At 34.9% G+C, this 25,154-nt stretch overlaps 1 protein-coding gene across 1 annotated transcript in view; it reads left to right on the top strand.

Moving 5' to 3' along the window:
• Positions 1-25,154, top strand: part of LOC124355122 (insulin-like peptide receptor) — a 300,892-nt gene continuing 275,738 nt past the window's right edge. The window contains exon 1 of the mRNA XM_046806083.1: positions 1-231. Within this exon, the coding sequence (XP_046662039.1) occupies positions 210-231 (22 nt within the window). The 5' untranslated portion in view covers positions 1-209. The remainder of the gene's footprint in view (positions 232-25,154) is intronic.

Genomic DNA, 25,154 nt, shown 5'->3' with positions numbered 1-25,154 from the left:
CCCACTTATCGTGCAGTAACAGGACGATCCAAAAGTAAAAATGTGTCCCATTTATAGTTTTAGAGATTTTTTATATTTATAATTCTTGTAAATATTATTCGTGTAGTAGTGTTAAACCAGTGATGGAGTTGACGTTGTGTGGCTTTATCTCAAAATTAAAAATGGTGTGATTTCAATTTTTTATTTTAAAAGCGCTGGTGCTAAACAGCATGTGCTTCCCAATAAAAAGAAGTAAGTTGTTTCAGTACAATAATTATATAGTATAAGCACTATATAGTAATTATTATTTTAATACTTAAACAAACTATAATATTTAACAAAAATAATAATATACATCAATTTAGGTGAAAAATAAAAGCATGTTTTTTGTGGAGGCACTGAAAACGTTCATTTTCCGAGGTGATAAGTTCTGGTCTATTAAACTTTTAATTTTGTGTGCATAAGAATCAATTTAATTATTATAGAGGAATATAAATAAATGATTAATCTCATTTACCATAGTATAGTTTTAATTCGGAGTGAAGTTAGTTTTTAGAATTTTGAAATATATTTCTCAATTAAGAAAGGATCATCAACGGCTTCGCAAAATCTCTTATAATAAATGAAATTTTATGTTTTTGGTTGTGTTTACACCAAAAATGGATATTTTTTTGGATAATTAATACTAACTTAATGTAGTACACTTATAGAGATGTATTTTTGTGTGGAATCTAATTTCGTCTCTACACAAACATTCTAAATAGCATAGGAGCTGGGAGCTAATTTTTATGTTATAAGCACAAAACCTGGTTTCTTTTTATTCGAAAGACTAGTTTCTCCTAAAACATAAATTGATCATCAGCCATGCTTACTTTGCTCAAAAAAATTTTGAAAAATTACATCCTAGAGACTGTATACTTTGTTCTCGTACATAGAGAAGACGTGCTAGCCGACAGAATATAATTCACTTTCTCTAAAGGCGTTTGCGTTGAAAAATAAATTGCACCATTGTAGACCAATAGATCATGTTACTCAGTAACTCTGACATATGCTACAATAGACCTCTCTACTGCTTAGAATCTCCTTGTCAAACCAGTTAAAATTGTGTGTCTCATACACAAGTTACAGCTGATGTGTGATATGAAATTGGTTGAGATCTTTTCAGTAAGCAATGAAGTTAATTTGAATATGTGTTCTATCTTATTTTGTCTGAAGGTTCAACCTGCACATACTGTTGGGTACATTTTATTACATTTAATAAAATGCCACAATAATTGACATCTCACTAAATATTCTTCTTCAAAAGTAATAAATCAATTTAAATTTTGATTAAATGCGAATTTATAAATAAGTCTAATTTATAAACACTTTTACAGGTTTTTTTTATTAAATTTTCAATTCTATAAAAATAATGTTAGTCCATTAACCATTAATTTTATAGCTGTTATCTTAATAAAATCTTCTATGTTTAAAGCATGACATCTGCTGGTAATACTATGTATAACAAGAATTTGCTTCGAAATTAACTTTGGTATTAAAAAAGACGCATTAGTTTGTAGATATAATCATCACTTTATTCTAGTAGTGGATTAGCATACTGGATGGTAATACAATTTTCCAATTTCTATCTTTCAACCTGTTCTCTGAGAACAGTTCTATTTATTGGACAACCATTAATCAATATTAACACATAAGGAACTTTAACTTTATAGATTTAATTTGCAATTTTCTGAAAAATATATTTGCAGAGTAACTTTTACTATTAATAAATAATTAAGGTTCCTATAATGTGTCCGTAACATATTCTATATGGAATAAAAACATACAATAAAATAATTGAAACACGCTATTCATCAAATTTTACTTTTATAATTTTTATATGGTTCCCTTTAATAATAAAACTGCATTATTGAAGAAAAGGTAATTTTGATTTCTGAATATAAATCATATTTTGTCTTTATTACATCGTTTTCAGAGAAAGGGGGTTTAACTGTTTTATCACTGCCCCTTACAAATATTAAACAATATCTTTCACAAAACAGACATTAGGAGCACCAAAACAAGCACAAACAGTGTCCTGCTGTGCTTTATGTTTTCTGCAATATGTAAACACTCACTTGGACCCACAATGACATCGTAACTTGACTTTCAGCGCTTTTATGTTGAAAACCAAGCCCCGGGGAGCACACCACACTCTCGTTGTCCTGTTATATTGTAAAAAACTGTTATTTGGATTTATATTTCACCACTCCCTGCTGTGGCGTATTTTGTATTTCACTTTTAAGAATCTCGAGTTTCTTCCACAGGGATTGAATTCTGTTGTGTATGATTCTATATTAAACCACAGTGCTATTTAAACAAAACCCCATTTTACCTTCTATGTTTTTTTTTTTTTTTTTTTTTTTTTTTTTTTTTTTTATTTGATAATTATTAATCGTATTTACAATTTCTATCACATAGTAAAAAATAATTTATTATTTATGGTAGATGTCTTTAGATGGGTCCAAGGGAAAACAACCCTCTTTTCACTCTTATGTTTTTTTAAAAATACTATTTTAGTATCTTTCAACAACCTAATACATTTAAAATAAATAACATGTCGCTATTATTTTCATTAAAGCCTACACAAATACACTACATAAATCTGAAGAAATAGTTTTTGTTTACATTTAGAGATTTATAATGTGGTTTATACTATCTATGTTTGTTGGTTAGTGACTATGTTTTGAAGTGTTATAGCGATGACATCTAAATGAAATTATCAAGTTTGCAAAGAAATATTTTAAGAGCCAGCTATACTGGCGACCAATGCGATTGTAGCTCCATAAGAATAATGTTAAACCTCATGCACTTTTATGACATTACTGGTCATAGAATAGTGGGATGTGTCTCATTTTAAAATCTAATTAATATACATCCAAAACATTTTTAGTTTTTTCCAATATTTCTAAAGGTTATTCTGAATAAAATACACTTTAGTACCACAGCATTTAAATATTCAGAGTATACAATTTACAAAAAATTAATAATTGTTAAGATACATATTATCTATATCTTCCAATATAGATTATATCTTCTATATTGTCCTTTCCATTATTTTAAGGTATGGGATAAGGGTCTTATTTTAATAAGACCTATCCCATAACGCTACAATAACAAAAAGTGCATGAAAGTTGCCCCGTTGTCCTGATAGGGAAACATTCAAGGTCGTTTCACAACAGTTCATTCTTAAACAAACACGTTTCATTTTGAAGTAATGTTTTTTTTTAACTCCCCTTACATGTAGAGGCTAGCGTCTGAATATTCGATGTAAGAAATCATCACAGAAAAAAATAATCAGAAGAGAATTGGCATGGAAACATAGCACGAAGCTCAACAGTTCTCCCTTCACATGCCGTGTACAGCACATAAGCGATTCTGAACTAAATGTGTTTAGCACAGATCATGCACAGTTACCCTGCCACAGTGATGCTCTTTCAGTTTTGAAATGTAACTCGTGAAAAAATAAAATAATAATTACAAGGAGCCATGTTGTTCACCAAAAAGATTCCGAAATTGTTAATATATTGATGGCATTAGTTTTAAGTTTCTACCAAACCCATTTTTATCAGATTCAATCCAGTTCTATAAACCTGAATCTCTGGTTAAACTCCACTGGTTTAGCATATCATAAATATTTGAGTGTCTACAGACAGTTTACACATCGAATGAAGCGAACACACACTGATACTACCCGTATTGTTCTAAATTTAGTACGTGATTCGATTCGTGTCGTTAAGATGTTGGCAACATATAATATAGCTAGAAATGTATCATAGTTTAACATTGACTACAGTGGACGCACAACGAATGAATGAATGATACTATCCCCATTGTCCTAAAGTTGGGTACATGACTCGTGTTGTAGTTGTTAAATTGTTGCTTCTACGCTGATAGTTTTACATACTCATAAGGGGCAATGATTACCATTGTAAAAGGTCAGGTAAGTTAGAAAATAATTCTTTTATCTCATTTATTATTCTTAACTTTTTAATATTTTTTTAGTTCAATGGCACCAAATTAACGTGGTGATTTTGTTATAAAATAATATTTTCCATAAAAGTATCATGCAACTTCTACACTTTTCTAGTTTTACTATTATTCTGAAAAGAATTGGGCTAAACAAAGAATATTTTTCTTGGATCTAATATCCCAATCTATAATAATACGAAAATATTTAACCATGTTAATAATGAAGTAAAATAATCAATTACTGTGTTAAAGGGTTCAAACAGTTCATATAAATAACTAGAAAGAACAAATTTGTATAACATTTTATTGTTGTCAATAATGGTATAATAAATTATGTTATAAAAATATTTTAAATCAAAGCTCTATTAACTTTTGTATTGAATCAAATATAGTTTAATCATAATGTGAAGTACGAGATTATACCTTTATCTGTTTTTATAAAGATTTAATTTAGGATAAACAGGGCAGTATCCATGGCGGGCCCCTGTCAAATAGTCAGAAAATACCAGTCTGAGTGCAGGCCTGAGGATAAATAATAGTTACACATTTTCTACGATATATTTGAACATAAATTTAAAACTACTATGTAATTATTTAATAGCACTGAAAGTTTGTAGTTGTATAAGTGGTAGTATACTCAATATAAGTAAAATATATATAAAAACAGAAACTAAGGAAATTGAATTGTTATTGAACACATTATTTCCTTTGTTATTGAGTATTTGGTCTTCCCTGCAGGAAATAAAAGCAAGCTTTCATCCTTATTTAAGATAACACAGATACAATTCTTATCTTTCAAATTAGATTAATGTTCCCATAAGACTAAAATAATGCATATTGTCTCCCATTAGTTGAGTTAATTTCAAATATTATGTTCTGTATTACTGATTTTACAAGACCAAAATAATTATTAGAGGTTATTTTGCAATATTCAAAAACTAACATGAAAATTCAACTTTTGTAAGAGTTTTAAAAACCATCATACATCAATAGCAACAAATTAAAGCGTCTTAAATCTCTAAAACAAGTTAGGAAAAAATAAACACAAAATCGTATGTCCAGTATTTCTTTTTCTTAGTTCCAACAAGTAATGATGCAAAAACAGTATAGCAATTCTCCTCTTTGAAAAAATTACTAAATAATTACCTAGTTTGTTTCTTTGTACAGAGTTTAGTTAAGATTTTTTAAACTTTATTATTTAATTATGTTATGTATTCCACATCACAGGGTTATCTATATTAGAATAATGAAATGGTTAACTAAAACCCTTTTTGAAAATTATTTATTTCAGACACATGTTTTGGTGTTAAAGACACTGAAGATGGTTTAATACCGGAAACACTTGTCAGAAGTAAAATAATTTTCAAAAAGGGTTTTAGTTGACCATTTCTTATTTAAATATATCTATCTATTTCAAGTTTGCATTATACTAAATACTGAGTTTAGTGTTATTATGGTTTAGAATTATCTCGTAAGAAAATTTTAATTTTGTAATTGTTAAAATGGTGATTACTGTAGCTCCTTCATTCTGTCAGAAGCAATTAGCACAATCCAGTGATGATATTGCGTTTTCTTTTATGCAGGCGTTACCTAGTTGTTTCTGTCTGTAATAAACTTATTGTTTGTTTATTTTAGAAAACACTAACAGAGAACAAAACACCTGCATGATTGTGCTTCCTAACAGTATGGTAAACGGTTTTTTCCATTTATTACGCACTTTTAATATTTCTACACAGTATGATATTATTTACTTACACGTATTGTGGTTAGAGATATAGCTGTGAGTTTACGTTCCATCATTATCAAAACACATCCTATCATCTATTGTACATAATGGACTAAAACTATCTAGCATTAATAAATTTCAAGCTTACAATAATATAGAACACGGACCTTGAACAACTTTCGTAAAATCAATCTTTTGTATATCTTATGCAATGATGTATACAGAGTGTCTCAGAACACTCTACCAATATTTTAAGGTATTATTCCTGGACCAAAAATAAATCAAAATATGTTCAAATTTCCGAAAACTCAATAACTACTCGAATAACCACAATTTTGATTTTTGCATTAGACATGTGTGTTCTAAATGTTTTATTCCACAATGTTTGCGGTAACTTTCATGGTTTTCGAGATATTTGTAAAAAACTGTTTGAACATACGGTACCCCATAAATACTGTACAGGTCGGTTGAACCTCCTCATATTACAATTTGACACTAAGTCGTGGGGCTTTTATTACTTATTGAAAGGAGCGTAGAGAACAAAAAGGTACACCGTTTTGTTGTAGAAATTGAACCCTAATTTTACTAGACAACAAACTAGTAATTAGTAATTAGTCCTTGATTATAGTTAGCAAATTAATTAGTATTGTCTTTGGTACAGTTATTTTGAAACCATAAATATTGCAACGCATTAGAGACGTGCTGACTTATTCTCTAAAACTAGGCGTGGACCTTAAGTCCTACAATCGTTCCCAGTAACGTCTTAATTTTCTCTCGGACCAAAAACTTCGGATACTCCAATGTGAAAGTTAACCACGAACTAATCAGTATAGCTACAACAACAGGAGTTGCATTATAGTTTAGCTTCATTATTTCTGCCTTTAAACATATACAGCTAATAATTTACAAACAATAACTTCCTGTTTTCATGTCGATAACAATAAAACAGTACAGGTTTTAAGGCGCTTTTCAACCAAACAGCAATTTCATAGTTTGGACATTTGTGATCCGATTAAGACCAAAGTTTGATACAAATGGTCGTGTTTTTGAGTATGAACTTTTATAAATTTAGAATTATATGAAAAAGTTGTTATTACATTTTTAACTTTGATTATTTATCGACCGGTTTAAAAACTCAGCATTAAAAGTCAACATCTTGATAGTGCAATTTTGCTCACACTATTTTAAGACCGATTTAATAGAGCAAGGCTTTTACAGCATTATAACATTTAGGGGAAACATAATATTTTGTGGACTGTACTTAGTCTATTTGAAGAAATATTCTTTCTTGCCAGGCGAAGACAGGATTACCATAAGCGTATTCCAGGAAATATTTTCGTGTTCCAATCCAAGAACGACGAACGTGATTTTGAATAACTTTCAGAACAAAGTTCAAGTTGTTTATTAAAAATTAAAACGGTAGTACTGTAGGTCTTAACTATAACATGATATCTGTTTAATCAAGTACGTTACGCAGACCGCAGAATGGTACAATCGTACGCGAGTCAATGTTTGTATAGTAGGAGAACACAACTCAGCGTATTACGAGTGTGATAATATTGATAAGAGTGATAAGTGCGTCTAGCCAGCGCGAGGCAGCAGACGACAACAACGCAACACTGGCGGTCGTTGACCCCACCATTACTTCCGGTCCCCCCGCATCGCCGGAAACTGCTCCTCATCCTTGACACGCGTGCACTACTTACTGCCAGAACCCCTGTTTCATTCTCCTTGGTGTGACAATAAACAAACATAGAGCGCAGGACTGTGGAAGCTCGACACCTCTAAATCACCAGAGCTGCAAGTGCTGCACCATCACAAAATTCTCTTAATTTCCCGCTGATTTGGAAACTGAATCTGCTCATGCGTACTCCTTCTTCTTCAAAATGCCCAGTTTTAGTACAGGTATTTGAAACTAAACTTCAATATATTTTACACTACCTACATAAAAAATCGTATAATATCATTATTAATATGTTTTTGCAGCCACACAGTGAAGAATTTCAGATTAAGGAATCTAACACAGAAAAGTGTATTTAATGTGTTTTTATGTGTGGGTTTTGGTCGAGCAGGTGGAGGGTGTTCTTATACTAAGGAGGTCTTTGTCTGGGGTGTTGGAGGAAATTGGTATCTCTAAGTTTCCGGAAGTGCCCTTCTGAGATATATTTTGCACTACCTAAATGAAAGTCTTCCGGTTCACGCCGAGTCCAAACGTTACTTTCACAAATATCTTCTTGAAATATTTCGGCCTTGCCGTGGAGAGCGAATCAAACCGAAACTGCCAATAATAACAATCGTCTGCTCATATAGTTGAAAGGGCGGAGCTTTCTCGTGATTGGTTGAAGCTTAGCCAACCAACGACAAGTTATAACCAATAGACTTCCTTGCCATTTGTTAAACTAACACGAAAAGTGAAGGACAAGATGTCGTTGTGAACGCCGGAAATATATGAAATCATGTAGCTGTGGTTCAGTCTATATTGGGAAACTATGTTTAATATTCACCACATTAGTGAGTGAACACAATATACACTCGAAACATTAATATACGGATTCATCGGCCATACCAGAACTCAGTTTTAATGTCAAACATGGAATAGAGTTCGACAACCATTTGCAATAAAAAAGTAGCCTACTGTACTTTCGAAAATGTAATGTTAATACAAATTGAAAGAAAAATCACTAATCCAGCCGAAATCACAGAACCAGTCAATACCAATCGTTTGTCTGTCCGGACGTTACGTCGAAAATGAACGGACCAATACACTTGAAATTTCGCATGTCACTCTATGGGATTTGGCTGAGCGTTAGCGAATATTTTTGCATTGATTTTATAGGTGGGTTTCCAACCATTTTGGAAACGAGAAATAGCAATATACACAAATGTGTAAACAAACTGAATACAATCATTTGAATTTCAACGTGTGCCATTTATTCATAGAGTAAAAAGAGTGGACAGTCTATGTTGAAACTCGGTGGCAAGGTTTGATTTCAGCGCACTCTTGAATTGTAATGACCCCCTCAGCTCACCGGAACTTTTATTATTTGAACACTATTATGGAACCTAATTGAATGAAAAAAAAATGGGACTGCATTATATGGCAATATATCTCGAGAAAGATTTCATTTGTCGACTTCACATTCTGCGTGAAACTTCATTTTTACACACAAAAGAATGCGTTCTATAATGGTGCATGTCCAACCATGGAATTTGACTCAGCATCATTGAAGGTTATGATTCAGAGGCTGACGCAGTTTCTCTTTTGGCTGCCTGAGAATATGTAAAAAAAGTCTATGACTGACTGTCTTTCCATCTTCAGAAATGAGCTATAGATTTGAAAGTTTGCATGCAAACTCAGCGAATCCTGCTATACGACACGTGGTGTGGCGTACTCCTACCTTCCATCGATGCAGCAAAAGAAATACGAAACGGTTTAGAGTCCAGATTGCCCACTGACTCAAGAGATTACTACTAGCACTCTTTCAGCTCTTTCACAACCATCGACCAACACATGCTGGAGTCTATTTTTTTTATGTTTGTCTAAATGTTCAATCGACATTGATGATAGTTCAAGTTCAAGTTCAAAAAACCTTTATTTATTTAGGAATTTACATGTATTACTACATTTCATATGCCAACATGGCACGTGCGAAATGAAAAAAAACATATACAAATTTTATACAATTATATTCATCAGAGTCCTTCAGCTGATCTCACCATGGAAACCTTAAAAGGCTGTCAAGATGCACTGAGGGAACTAACGAGTGGTTCATCCGACTAACTCGTTTCCACAGTGGGATTTTTTCCGGGGATGTGTAAGATCCCTAAGGTCAAGCCACTGTTTAAAAATTGGACTGAGTAGGAGGTGTGACAATCGTCCTGGGTGTTTCAAAATTCATTGAAAAAGTGGCTCGTGATCAGCTCACCGCCTACCTGGAGGGAAATTACATTCTCTGATCTCAGGTTACTGTCAGCAGGTTACCGAGGTCAAACACGAATAAAAATTGAAAATTCAAAATATCATATCTAAACCGGAACTGATCGTCTGTGGCGTATCTCAGGGATCAATCCTAAGTCCTCTACTTTTTATTTACAATGTATAAAATAATCTCTTTGTATTTGTGGATGATACAACAATGGTCACCAAGCACAAAGAAATTGAACAGTCAGTTGGAAATTGATGCAACTGTTAAAATAATCCCAGTAGATTAATTCTTCTCCAAAAATAAACTAATAGTCTATTAAATCTTAACAAAACAAATGTTATGTGTATTCGGACCTATTACAGAAAACTATAGAGTAACTCGTATCCTACCTCCAAGAACTCACTGTAAAGTTCTTCACCAGGCTAGGACTGTTCAGTTCCAGATCTTTCTATGTACATTAAATTGAACTTCCAGGAAAGTAAATAAAACAAACAACCGTACAACAGAAATATAAACATTTATGGCGAACTCAATCTCGTACTGTTTGGAAAAACCTCAAGTGCTCAGGAAAGACAGTTTTGGTTAAACTTTTATCCTCCAATACGAAATCACTAACAACACAATTTGAAAGTTTTAAGCATTAAAGAAATTTGTCCTCCTTCAAATTTTTAATACTTCAAGCGTTTTTTACATAGCACACAAGCGACGGGGCTTCATATTACACTCCCTCTCCGCCTTGCCCACCAAAGTAATTCAGGAGACTATCGATGCTCGAGATGAATCCGGCATCTTGCTCAGATCAACCCCGTACAGGCCAACTGGACGAGATATTAATTATTCAAGTAAGTAATTATACAAAAAATCGAGAAAGCTCCGTCCCATTTTGCTATACAGACCAATGCTTAATATTGGCAGTTTGTGTAGCATATGTTGACTGAAGATGTCTCTCCACAGTGAGACCGAAGTATTTCAAGAAGACAATTGTGTAAGCAATGTTTCAACTTTGACATGAACCGGAAACTTTCATATTAGCTATCATACAAAGGGCCGCGAAGCTTATAAGAACTAAAATTTTTAATATTTCTAAACAGTAAGAAAGGTGTATAAAATTCTCCAAAAGTGCACAACTGCATCCAAAAGGTGAGACTTCTTAAGTAATAGTAGGTCAAATAGACCTCTCCCAACTTTACTCGACCTGTTAATGTTTAGCTGAATGAGGTATTACCATAGATAAAAACATACTTCTCTTATAGGGGTATATTTTTATCTATCGTATGGTATTAGATGAAATGACGATTGTAAATGACAGATCGTCAGTATAGAACAGATAGCATCTGAATAAGGTATTAACCATACGAAATGAGGTTAAATGTTATTCGCTAAAATAAAACAGATAGCGTCTGAATGAGGTATTTATTGCCCATAAGAAATAAGTAAGGGTTGAAATTGGTACTTCGCTAGTATAGGGCAGATAGCATCTGAATAAGGTATTAACCATACGAAATGAGGTTATAAATGGTACTTCACTACGTATGGTATTTAATCTGAATGAGGTAGTATGCAGAAGAAATGAGGTAATAAATGGTAATTCGGTAGAATAGGACAGATAACACCTCAATGAAGTATTATTAACACATTGCAAACGAAATTACACAATGCATCTTATGAAATGTTCAGTACAAATTATTTAACGAGTTTATACTTATTTATAGTTATCTTGTATGAAATCAATTTAGATATATGTTTTGTTTTAATAATTATAAGTTTTCTGAAAGTTATTATTTTTGCTAATATAGGCCTATTTGTCACTAAAAGGCCAGGCATAGAAATTCTTTGCGTTCCTTTTTATGATAACAGTTATAATGTAAACATAGAAAATATCTGAGTTCGTGTTGAGTTCTTCGGCACTTTTGTAAAAGGATTTGGGTATGGGAATAACTTGGTAACAATTTTACACCAGCTACCTCTGCTGGGCGAGAAATTAGAGAAGCGAATGCATGAAATAGCAGGTATTAGTAATGTAGCTTGGACCGCTCGCAACTGTCATGGTTTCGCAATCAGGCAATTGCTATATTTATAATGCAGTGTCAGTGGGCCACAGAACTGTAATACTAGGAAACACCCACTCCCGCGCACAAACGCACACGCGCGCGCGCGTAGTCTGATGAATGAGATCTAGCCTAGCCTACTTGTTCTTGTGCCCAGAGCACAGACCGGCCTGTAGTAGGAAGTGCAACCATTACACAAGCACCAGGCATCAACTGTATTTATAGCTGTTCTTCAAACGACGGCGCAAAACGCGTTAGGACTTGCCGTTTACTTCTACTGTATCTGGTTCACGGGACGCGGTATATCGAATGATAAAGCACGCGGACAAAAAGCGATGGCCTGTTTCCCAACATATTTCGTTAGAAACGCGTCAGAGGACATTGACTGTGGTCAGATGTCATCTTTGATAAACCATCCATACTATATATTACGTAACTATGGTGGGAAGGGTCCACATTGATACTACGCACTAACGTAGTTATGGTAGGAAGGGTCTACATCGATAATACACATTAACGTAGCTATGTTGGGAAGGGTCCATATTAATACTACACATTAACGTAGCTATGGTGGGAAGGGTCCACATCGATACTATACATAAAGTAGCTATGGTGGGAAGGGTCCATATTAATACTACACATTAACGTAGCTATGGTGGGAAGGGTCCACATCGATACTATACATAACGTAGTTATGGTGGGAGGGGTCCATATCGATACTACACATTAACGTAGCTATGGTGGGAATTCACATCGAGATTACACATAACGTAGCTATGGTGGGAATTCACATCGAGATTACACATAACGTAGCTATGGTGGGAAGGGTCCACATCGATACTACACATTAACGTAGCTATGGTGGGAATTCACATCGAGATTACACATAACGTAGCTATGGTGGGAATTCACATCGAGATTACACATAACGTAGCTATGGTGGGAGGGGTCCACATCGATACTACACATTAACGTAGCTATGGTGGGAATTCACATCGAGATTACACATAACGTAGCTATGGTGGGAATTCACATCGAGATTACACATAACGTAGCTATGGTGGGAGGGGTCCACATCGATACTACACATTAACGTAGCTATGGTGGGAATTCACATCGAGATTACACATAACGTAGCTATGGTGGGAATTCACATCGAGATTACACATCGAGATTACACATAACGTAGCTATGGGTGGGAATCCACATCGAGATTACACATAACGTAGCTATGGTGGGAATTCACATCGAGATTACACATACACATAACGTAGCTATGGTGGGAATTCACATCGAGATTACACATAACGTAGCTATGGTGGGAGGGGTCCACATCGATACTACACATTAACGTAGCTATGGTGGGAATTCACATCGAGATTACACATAACGTAGCTATGGTGGGAATTCACATCGAGATTACACATAACGTAGCTATGGTGGGAGGGGTCCACATCGATACTACACATTAACGTAGCTATGGTGGGAATTCACATCGAGATTACACATAACGTAGCTATGGTGGGAATTCACATCGAGATTACACATAACGTAGCTATGGTGGGAGGGGTCCACATCGATACTACACATTAACGTAGCTATGGTGGGAATTCACATCGAGATTACACATAACGTAGCTATGGTGGGAGGGTCCACATCGATACTACACATTAACGTAGCTATGGTGGGAATTCACATCGAGATTACACATAACGTAGCTATGGTGGGAATTCACATCGAGATTACACATAACGTAGCTATGGTGGGAAGGGGTCCACATCGATACTACACATTAACGTAGCTATGGTGGGAATTCACATCGAGATTACACATAACGTAGCTATGGTGGGAATTCACATCGAGATTACACATAACGTAGCTATGGTGGGAGGGGTCCACATCGATACTACACATAACGTAGCTATGGTGGGAATTCACATCGAGATTACACATAACGTAGCTATGGTGGGAGGGGTCCACATCGATACTACACATTAACGTAGCTATGGTGGGAATTCACATCGATACTACACATAACGTAGCTATGGTGGGAATTCACATCGAGATTACACATAACGTAGCTATGGTGGGAGGGGTCCACATCGATACTAGCTCATATGTATCTATCTAAAGACATTCTCGTGGTTGAACCTCCAAGGTCAACTGCCAAGGGGTTAGGATTATTGTACTAGATGCAATTTGGGCCTTATTCTAGTAGGAAACATGTATTTCTGTAGTTTGGATTAATTAACGTGCGTAGGAGTCGTTTTCACTGGATTAGAACACTTGAATATTAAACATCTGGTTGAGGTACTATAGCAAGAATGGATCGTGGAGGCATGTTAGTGTTCATATCTGTTTTTCCACTGTTAAAATGCCACATGACAATGTCAAGGAAGCCCAGCAGTTTCGTACGTGAAAACATTCACAGCTTTGTTAACTAAGGTTAGTTTTATAACAGTGTTTAAATAATATTTACAATGCATTAGATATCTTTAATTCGTCACTGGTGCAATCTGTAGTAAAGGTTAGATATAATCTTTGTATTTGTTATCTATATCACACTAATGATCAAGAAGCACTTTGCAAATTAATATTTTATAATTATACCTTTAAACAGATGTTTCAGCTAATTTGTCGAAGTTTAGCTGCTTATTGTCAGTTAAATGTGGATTATAAAACATACATACTACCATATTTTCAAATTAAAAAATACTCCAGGTAACTTTTCTAATCTTTCTCTCCACATAAAACTTCCTCGGATTTCAACGAATATTTTACAAAACCGATCAGCTGAATTGGTTTAGCTGTTTCGAGAGTGGCGATAACCAACACATTTTGCGATATATGTTTATTTATAATTTAAAGGAATGATCATATGGTGTACTTTTGTCTTTGAAGTTTACAGTGTAACTTATAATTATTATTGTATTTCATTAAACCGATTCCAATCGTTTTTACGCGCATTCTCAACATTTGTGCTTTATTGCGATGTCAGACAAAGGACAAACGTTTAAAGTTACACTGCTTGGACGAAGTTGACTGTGCCTTAAAAAATTTTTATCAGTTTATTTAGTTTTCAACAATGAAGTTCAAACGTCGTTGGTGATGTGAGCACAAACAGCTATTGGCACATGCTTTTATGAAAACTTTTGAAGTTTCTTTGCCCGTGTGAAGTTGGCAGTGCTTTCGAGAACTGTTTTGTCACGCCAAGTAATCGAGCACAAACGTGTGATACCAGAATAGAATATGCGAATTGAATCACATATGGTCTTCTCTCACATTTAATTTTAATCTTAAACCTCAATGGTCTACAATATGTAGCCTACTCATATACATACATGTACATTTCACGGAATTTAGTGAAAATCTAAAAGTTGCACTGCTTCAGTGTTTAAAAAATGTCTTTTTGCGCTTCAAGCAACCGAACACATATCTTGGGAATATTTGTATAGAAACAATAAAGACGCGATTTAAAATAAATGTGTAATAAAATTAAAAGTTACACTGCTTGTGTGAAATTAATAGTGTTTTAAACATTTTTTGCCCTCGAAGTAATATAAAACATTCGCCATACATGCTTTCACAAACAATTTTAATAGATGGAATTTCAGTACCATCGACTTTGTACCGTATCGACTCTCCTCCTTATTCTGTTTGATAAAATCCTCGCACAGGCCAGTGGCCGATGAGGACAGGCAGCATAAGGCTCAAAAGGGGATTGGCCTCTCCCTTTAAAAAAAAAAAAAATTATAAAACAATTCAAATAAATAAATGTTCCAATACAGACACTGCACTTTTAGTAAACGTGATTGGGAATACGTTTACCGAACATCCTGTGGAGCATTCCTCTATTACGAATCGTGCATAATAAACCAATTAATGTCTTTTTGAAAGTTTTTATTTACTATTAAAATTTTCGGGACACCTTGTTAATTTGTATAATTGAAAACTTTTAAAATTCTTTGTACTAGATGGAATTACATCGGAAGGAAGTTTCTTGTTACATCGCCACCATGAAAATAAGGTAAACCGATTATGTATACGATATTTTTTCCGAATTTCATTACTATCGGTTATTACATCTTCGGCAATACATTTCAACATTTCCTCAAGACGTATTCCCCCACATTGTTGAAAATATTTAGTCTTGTCCATGCACAAGAAACATACAAACTACCCATGAACAAGTTTCACAAATTTCATTAGTTCCACAATTTGGTAAAATTATCCTATTCATAACAGGCCTATAAATGTCCTATTTCGAAAAAAAGTTAACAAAGTTAAGTCAGTAATGTTTTTAAAAGGTAAATCGACCTGCGATGTTTAGTGTCATGCATAATTTCTGCTCTTGCACAGAAAGAGCACGCCAACTCTATATTTTATGACATTGAGACAGCCTTTTCCATAATATTATCACGATTAGGCCTGCTATTTCAGAGGTGTTAGATGGTTTGCTTCTTATTCAAAACAAAGTTAAGCAGAGCGTACAAAAAGTAACCCACAAGAACATTTCAGATTGCAATGTGATCCGACAACAGTCGATTATGGAACCGTTCATTTTTATCATATATGTCAATGAATTTGGAAATCTAATGAAGGTAATCTTGTTAAGTAGGCTGGTGATGCTACAGTTTTCATGCACTTACGCAGTCTGTAATCTTTTCCAGGAATCATATGGAGTACCCTGTCTCGAATGCTTTACTCTGAATGTATAGAAAAGTGCTATACAACTGTGAATATGAATAGCAATAAATTGACGTGCCTTTGCATTTTAAAACACGACCACCTTTACGTACAGTTTACAACGACAAATTTTGATTGTCATAAAATTCAGGTTTAGTTGACTCTCTCCATTCATTGTTATTATTTATGTCGCTCCTTAAAATTATATCTCTTGCTTGCACCACCCCTTAAAACCTCTTACGCACCTGGGTCGGGCCTACCGGGCCATTTGTCAAAGAGGCCCTGAATCTTACAGGCCGTGACATTCCACATTCTGAAATCTTCTAAAGACTATACCTATGCTTGTAGAAGCAAAGACCTTTTAAAATACAAGACCAAGAGGTTTTAGATTTCCAGAGGATTTGGATTTCCGGAGATTTTGGATTTTTAAAGGTTTTGTATTCCAGAGGTTTTGGATTTCCAGAGGCTTTGGATTTCCTATGGCTGGAAGTGTTCACTAGACTAAAACTTCTAGAACTCAGGAGGCTCCAGTGGCAAGGAGCCTACGGAGGCGAGGCTGTAAGTTCTCAAAGGCCGGGTCCCTCCCGACTCAGAACTTCCAGAGGCAGAGTCCTTCTAAAGACAATGAGTTCCAATAAGTTGTAATATTGAAGTAAATGCAAACTTTATAACATTAATTAGGCTTGTTACTAATAAATTATATATTTAAATAAGATATGTTAGACTAGATTAATACACGGAAATAGTTAAACTAATACAAAGTGTGTTTAACAGATTTTATAATTTGAACACATTGTCGGTGCTTATGAATAAATGAAGTCAAAAGTTGTTTGTTTTGAATTTATACGTATGTTTATGTTCATTAAAAATTATCATATAATAATTTGAATGGAATTATTAATCTATTTAGCTGCAGGAGATATTGTTTTGATTCTTGTTTAATCCGCTTTAAACGTGTTATTGAACGTGTTAAAACGTGTTATTTTCATTATTAATTCAATTACACATATGACGTCTATGTTGCAGAAAACGTTATAGTGAACATTAAAACCCAACACGGTGAAGTAAACAATTTGTAAACCGGGTCACGTGATATAATCGCGTGATGCAAAATGAAACAACTTTGTGCATACGGCGTCCATAAAAGTGGCTTTACTGCACAAACCAAATCGATGCAAATTTCTGGCACGCAGGACATGCATTTGCATACTATTGTTAACTTAATACGGGTGATCGTAAAGTTAGTGGAAACATTACTTTTATTGTGAGTAACAGCTACTCCGTGGTTCGGGCGTATACGTTTTAAAAGAAAGAAATTGTGTGTGTGTGTGTGTGTGTGTGTGTGTGTGTGTGTGTGTGTGTGTGTGTGTGTGTGTGTGTGTGTGTGTGTGTGTGTGTGTGTGTGTGTGTGTGGTGTGTGTGTGTGTGTGTGTGTGTGTGTGTGTGTGTGTGTGTGTGTGTGGTTCTATTCCAGTGTTATATAAATCAGTGTGTAAGTGTATGCATTGCTTGTTATGATATTACTATTATGGACCGGGTGAAGTAAGGCCTACATTACCAGTAGCGAACTATCACAACACCAATTGGAACGTTTTTTAATTGTATAGTTACTTTCGATGTATATTGGTATCAGTTTTCAGAAGCTCTCATTTTTGCTGTTGTTATTTACTTAGTTATGGAACAGTTTTCGGTGACGGGAAATTAAATCCTATTTCCTGAAATGGTGGAGTACCATAGAATCTTATTCGGAGTACATACAAAAAATATACGGAAATTCCTCTCATGATCCATCAAAGTTAATTGAAATAGTATAATGTTTATTGCATCTCTTAGTTTCCAATATCATTTTACAATTTTGTAATTATTTGGATTAATTTATTTGTATATAGGGAATCGCTTTTCGGCCTGTGAAAATTAAATCTATTTCCCTTATAGGGGTGTTGATTGGAAATATCGACCATAGATATCTTATTCGGTTAAGCAGGAAATTCCTCTCGAAATATGAAGTCCATCAAAGTTTATACAAACTAATGGCAAAGGGGTAATTAGTAAAATGTTATTAAGAATAAATTGCGTTTTCTTTTATGCAGGCGTTACCTAGTTGTTTCTGTCTGTAATAAACTTATTGTTTGTTTATTTTAGAAAACACTAACAGAGAACAAAACACCTGCATGATTGTGCTTCCTAACAGTATGGTAAACGGTTTTTTTCCATTTATTACGCACTTTTAATATTTCTACACAGTATGATATTATTTACTTACACGTATTGTGGTTAGAGATATAGCTGTGAGTTTACGTTCCATCATTATCAAAACACATCCTATCATCTATTGTACATAATGGACTAAAACTATCTAGCATTAATAAATTTCAAGCTTACAATAATATAGAACACGGACCTTGAACAACTTTCGTAAAATCAATCTTTTGTATATCTTATGCAATGATGTATACAGAGTGTCTCAGAACACTCTACCAATATTTTAAGGTATTATTCCTGGACCAAAAATAAATCAAAATATGTTCAAATTTCCGAAAACTCAATAACTACTCGAATAACCACAATTTTGATTTTTGCATTAGACATGTGTGTTCTAAATGTTTTATTCCACAATGTTTGCGGTAACTTTCATGGTTTTCGAGATATTTGTAAAAAACTGTTTGAACATACCCCATAAATACTGTACAGGTCGGTTGAACCTCCTCATATTACAATTTGACACTAAGTCGTGGGGCTTTTATTACTTATTGAAAGGAGCGTAGAGAACAAAAAGGTACACCGTTTTGTTGTAGAAATTGAACCCTAATTTTACTAGACAACAAACTAGTAATTAGTAATTAGTCCTTGATTATAGTTAGCAAATTAATTAGTATTGTCTTTGGTACAGTTATTTTGAAACCATAAATATTGCAACGCATTAGAGACGTGCTGACTTATTCTCTAAAACTAGGCGTGGACCTTAAGTCCTACAATCGTTCCCAGTAACGTCTTAATTTTCTCTCGGACCAAAAACTTCGGATACTCCAATGTGAAAGTTAACCACGAACTAATCAGTATAGCTACAACAACAGGAGTTGCATTATAGTTTAGCTTCATTATTTCTGCCTTTAAACATATACAGCTAATAATTTACAAACAATAACTTCCTGTTTTCATGTCGATAACAATAAAACAGTACAGGTTTTAAGGCGCTTTTCAACCAAACAGCAATTTCATAGTTTGGACATTTGTGATCCGATTAAGACCAAAGTTTGATACAAATGGTCGTGTTTTTGAGTATGAACTTTTATAAATTTAGAATTATATGAAAAAGTTGTTATTACATTTTTAACTTTGATTATTTATCGACCGGTTTAAAAACTCAGCATTAAAAGTCAACATCTTGATAGTGCAATTTTGCTCACACTATTTTAAGACCGATTTAATAGAGCAAGGCTTTTACAGCATTATAACATTTAGGGAAACATAATATTCTGTGGACTGTACTTAGTCTATTTGAAGAAATATTCTTTCTTGCCAGGCGAAGACAGGATTACCATAAGCGTATTCCAGGAAATATTTTCGTGTTCCAATCCAAGAACGACGAACGTGATTTTGAATAACTTTCAGAACAAAGTTCAAGTTGTTTATTAAAAATTAAAACGGTAGTACTGTAGGTCTTAACTATAAAATGCTATCTGTTTAATCAAGTACGTTACGCAGACCGCAGAATGGTACAAGCGTACGCGAGTCAATGTTTGTATAGTAGGAGAACACAACTCAGCGTATTACGAGTGTGATAATATTGATAAGAGTGATAAGTGCGTCTAGCCAGCGCGAGGCAGCAGACGACAACAACGCAACACTGGCGGTCGTTGACCCCACCATTACTTCCGGTCCCCCCGCATCGCCGGAAACTGCTCCTCATCCTTGACACGCGTGCACTACTTACTGCCAGAACCCCTGTTTCATTCTCCTTGGTGTGACAATAAACAAACATAGAGCGCAGGACTGTGGAAGCTCGACACCTCTAAATCACCAGAGCTGCAAGTGCTGCACCATCACAAAATTCTCTTAATTTCCCGCTGATTTGGAAACTGAATCTGCTCATGCGTACTCCTTCTTCTTCAAAATGCCCAGTTTTAGTACAGGTATTTGAAACTAAACTTCAATATATTTTACACTACCTACATAAAAAATCGTATAATATCATTATTAATATGTTTTTGCAGCCACACAGTGAAGAATTTCAGATTAAGGAATCTAACACAGAAAAGTGTATTTAATGTGTTTTTATGTGTGGGTTTTGGTCGAGCAGGTGGAGGGTGTTCTTATACTAAGGAGGTCTTTGTCTGGGGTGTTGGAGGAAATTGGTATCCCTAAGTTTCCGGAAGTGCTCTTCTGAGATATATTTTGCACTACCTAAATGAAAGTCTTCCGGTTCACGCCGAGTCCAAACGTTACTTTCACAAATATCTTCTTGAAATATTTCGGCCTTGCCGTGGAGAGCGAATCAAACCGAAACTGCCAATAATAACAATCGTCTGCTCATATAGTTGAAAGGGCGGAGCTTTCTCGTGATTGGTTGAAGCTTAGCCAACCAACGACAAGTTATAACCAATAGACTTCCTTGCCATTTGTTAGACTGACACGAAAAGTGAAGGGCAAGATTTCATTGTGTACGCAGGAAATGTATGAAATCATTTAGCTGCGGTTCAGTCTATATTGGGAAACTATGTTTAATACCCACCACACAAGTGAGTGAACACAATATACACTCGAAACATTAATATACGGAATCATCGGTCATACCAGAACTCAGTTTTGATGTCAAACATGGAATAGAGTTCGACAACCATTTGCAATAAAAAAGTAGCCTACTGTACTTTCAAAAATTTAATGTTAATACAAATTGAAAGAAAAATCACTAATCCAGCCGAAATCACAGAACCAGTCAATACCAATCGTTTGTCTGTCCGGACGTTACGTCGAAAATGAACGGACCAATACACTTGAAATTTCGCATGTCACTCTATGGGATTTGGCTGAGCGTTAGCGAATATTTTTGCATTGATTTTATAGGTGGTTAACCATTTTGGAAACGAGAAATAGCAATATACACAAATGTGTAAACAAACTGAATACAATCATTTGAATTTCAACGTGTGCCATTTATTCATAGAGTAAAAAGAGTGGACAGTCTATGTTGAAACTCGGTGGCAAGGTTTGATTTCAGCGCACTCTTGAATTGTAATGACCCCCTCAGCTCACCGGAACTTTTATTATTTGAACACTATTATGGAACCTAATTGAATGAAAAAAAAATGGGACTGCATTATATGGCAATATATCTCGAGAAATATTTCATTTGTCGACTTCACATTCTGCGTGAAACTTCATTTTTACACACAAAAGAATGCGTTCTATAATGGTGCATGTCCAACCATGGAATTTGACTCAGCATCATTGAAGGTTATGATTCAGAGGCTGACGCAGTTTCTCTTTTGGCTGCCTGAGAATATGTAAAAAAAGTCTATGACTGACTGTCTTTCCATCTTCAGAAATGAGCTATAGATTTGAAAGTTTGCATGCAAACTCAGCGAATCCTGCTATACGACACGTGGTGTGGCGTACTCCTACCTTCCATCGATGCAGCAAAAGAAATACGAAACGGTTTAGAGTCCAGATTGCCCACTGACTCAAGAGATTACTACTAGCACTCTTTCAGCTCTTTCACAACCATCGACCAACACATGCTGGAGTCTATTTTTTTTATGTTTGTCTAAATGTTCAATCGACATTGATGATAGTTCAAGTTCAAGTTCAAAAAACCTTTATTTATTTAGGAATTTACATGTATTACTACATTTCATATGCCAACATGGCACGTGCGAAATGAAAAAAAACATATACAAATTTTATACAATTATATTCATCAGAGTCCTTCAGCTGATCTCACCATGGGAAACCTTAAAAGGCTGTCAAGATGCACTGAGGGAACTAACGAGTGGTTCATCCGACTAACTCGTTTCCACAGTGGGATTTTTTTCCGGGGATGTGTAAGATCCCTAAGATCAAGCCACTGTTTAAAAATTGGACTGAGTAGGAGGTGTGACAATCGTCCTGGTTGTTTCAAAATTCATTGAAAAAGTGGCTCGTGATCAGCTCACCGCCTACCTGGAGGGAAATTACATTCTCTGATCTCAGGTTACTGTCAGCAGGTTACCGAGGTCAAACACGAATAAAAATTGAAAATTCAAAATATCATATCTAAACCGGAACTGATCGTCTGTGGCGTATCTCAGGGATCAATCCTAAGTCCTCTACTTTTTATTTACAATGTATAAAATAATCTCTTTGTATTTGTGGATGATACAACAATGGTCACCAAGCACAAAGAAATTGAACAGTCAGTTGGAAATTGATGCAACTGTTAAAATAATCCCAGTAGATTAATTCTTCTCCAAAAATAAACTAATAGTCTATTAAATCTTAACAAAACAAATGTTATGTGTATTCGGACCTATTACAGAAAACTATAGAGTAACTCGTATCCTACCTCCAAGAACTCACTGTAAAGTTCTTCACCAGGCTAGGACTGTTCAGTTCCAGATCTTTCTATGTACATTAAATTGAACTTCCCGGAAAGTAAATAAAACAAACAACCGTACAACAGAAATATGAACATTTATGGCGAACACAATCTCGTACTGTTTGGAAAAACCTCAAGTGCTCAGGAAAGACAGTTTTTCCCAACTTTTGTCCTGCAATACGAAATCACTAACAACACAATTTGAAAGTTTTAAGCATTAAAGAAATTTGTCCTCCTTCAAATTTTTAATACTTCAAGCGTTTTTTACATAGCACATAAGCGACGGGGCTTCATATTACACTCCCTCTCCGCCTTGCCCTTCAGGAGACTATCGATGCTCGAGATGAATCGGGCATCTTGCTCAGATCAACGCCGTACAGGCCAACTGGACGAGATATTAATTATTCAAGTAAGTAATTATACAAAAACTCGAGAAAGCTCCGTCCCATTTTGCTATACAGACCAATGCTTAATATTGGCAGTTTGTGTGAAGCATATTTTGACTGAAGATGTCTCTCCACAGTGAGACCGAAGTATTTCAAGAAGACAATTGTGTAAGCAATGTTTCAACTTCGACATGAACCGGAAACTTTCATATTAGCTATCATACAAAGGGCCGCGAAGCTTATAAGAACTAAAATTTTTAATATTTCTAAACAGTAAGAAAGGTGTATAAAATTCTCCAAAAGTGCACAACTGCATCCAAAAGGTGAGACTTCTTAAGTAATAGTAGGTCAAATAGACCTCTCCCAACTTTACTCGACCTGTTAATGTTTAGCTGAATGAGGTATTACCATAGATAAAAACATACTTCTCTTATAGGGGTATATTTTTATCTATCGTATGGTATTAGATGAAATGACGATTGTAAATGACAGATCGTCAGTATAGAACAGATAGCATCTGAATAAGGTATTAACCATACGAAATGAGGTTAAATGGTATTCGCTAAAATAAAACAGATAGCGTCTGAATGAGGTATTTATTGCCCATAAGAAATAAGTAAGGGTTGAAATTGGTACTTCGCTAGTATAGGGCAGATAGCATCTGAATAAGGTATTAACCATACGAAATGAGGTTATAAATGGTACTTCACTACGTATGGTATTTAATCTGAATGAGGTAGTATGCAGAAGAAATGAGGTAATAAATGGTAATTCGGTAGAATAGGACAGATAACACCTCAATGAAGTATTATTAACACATTGCAAACGAAATTACACAATGCATCTTATGAAATGTTCAGTACAAATTATTTAACGAGTTTATACTTATTTATAGTTATCTTGTATGAAATCAATTTAGATATATGTTTTGTTTTAATAATTATAAGTTTTCTGAAAGTTATTATTTTTGCTAATATAGGCCTATTTGTCACTAAAAGGCCAGGCATAGAAATTCTTTGCGTTCCTTTTTATGATAACAGTTATAATGTAAACATAGAAAATATCTGAGTTCGTGTTGAGTTCTTCGGCACTTTTGTAAAAGGATTTGGGTATGGGAATAACTTGGTAACAATTTTACACCAGCTACCTCTGCTGGGCGAGAAATTAGAGAAGCGAATGCATGAAATAGCAGGTATTAGTAATGTAGCTTGGACCGCTCGCAACTGTCATGGTTTCGCAATCAGGCAATTGCTATATTTATAATGCAGTGTCAGTGGGCCACAGAACTGTAATACTAGGAAACACCCACTCCCGCGCACAAACGCACACGCGCGCGCGCGCGTAGTCTGATGAATGAGATCTAGCCTAGCCTACTTGTTCTTGTGCCCAGAGCACAGACCGGCCTGTAGTAGGAAGTGCAACCATTACACAAGCACCAGGCATCAACTGTATTTATAGCTGTTCTTCAAACGACGGCGCAAAACGCGTTAGGACTTGCCGTTTACTTCTACTGTATCTGGTTCACGGGACGCGGTATATCGAATGATAAAGCACGCGGACAAAAAGCGATGGCCTGTTTCCCAACATATTTCGTTAGAAACGCGTCAGAGGACATTGACTGTGGTCAGATGTCATCTTTGATAAACCATCCATACTATATATTACGTAACTATGGTGGGAAGGGTCCACATTGATACTACGCACTAACGTAGTTATGGTAGGAAGGGTCTACATCGATAATACACATTAACGTAGCTATGTTGGGAAGGGTCCATATTAATACTACACATTAACGTAGCTATGGTGGGAAGGGTCCAC

The sequence above is a fragment of the Homalodisca vitripennis genome, chromosome 2, assembly GCF_021130785.1.
Source record: "Homalodisca vitripennis isolate AUS2020 chromosome 2, UT_GWSS_2.1, whole genome shotgun sequence".
NCBI classification, from domain to species: domain Eukaryota; kingdom Metazoa; phylum Arthropoda; class Insecta; order Hemiptera; family Cicadellidae; genus Homalodisca; species Homalodisca vitripennis.
The sequence above is the reverse complement of the archived record's forward strand: the minus strand, read 5'-3'. Positions and strand labels throughout refer to the sequence as shown.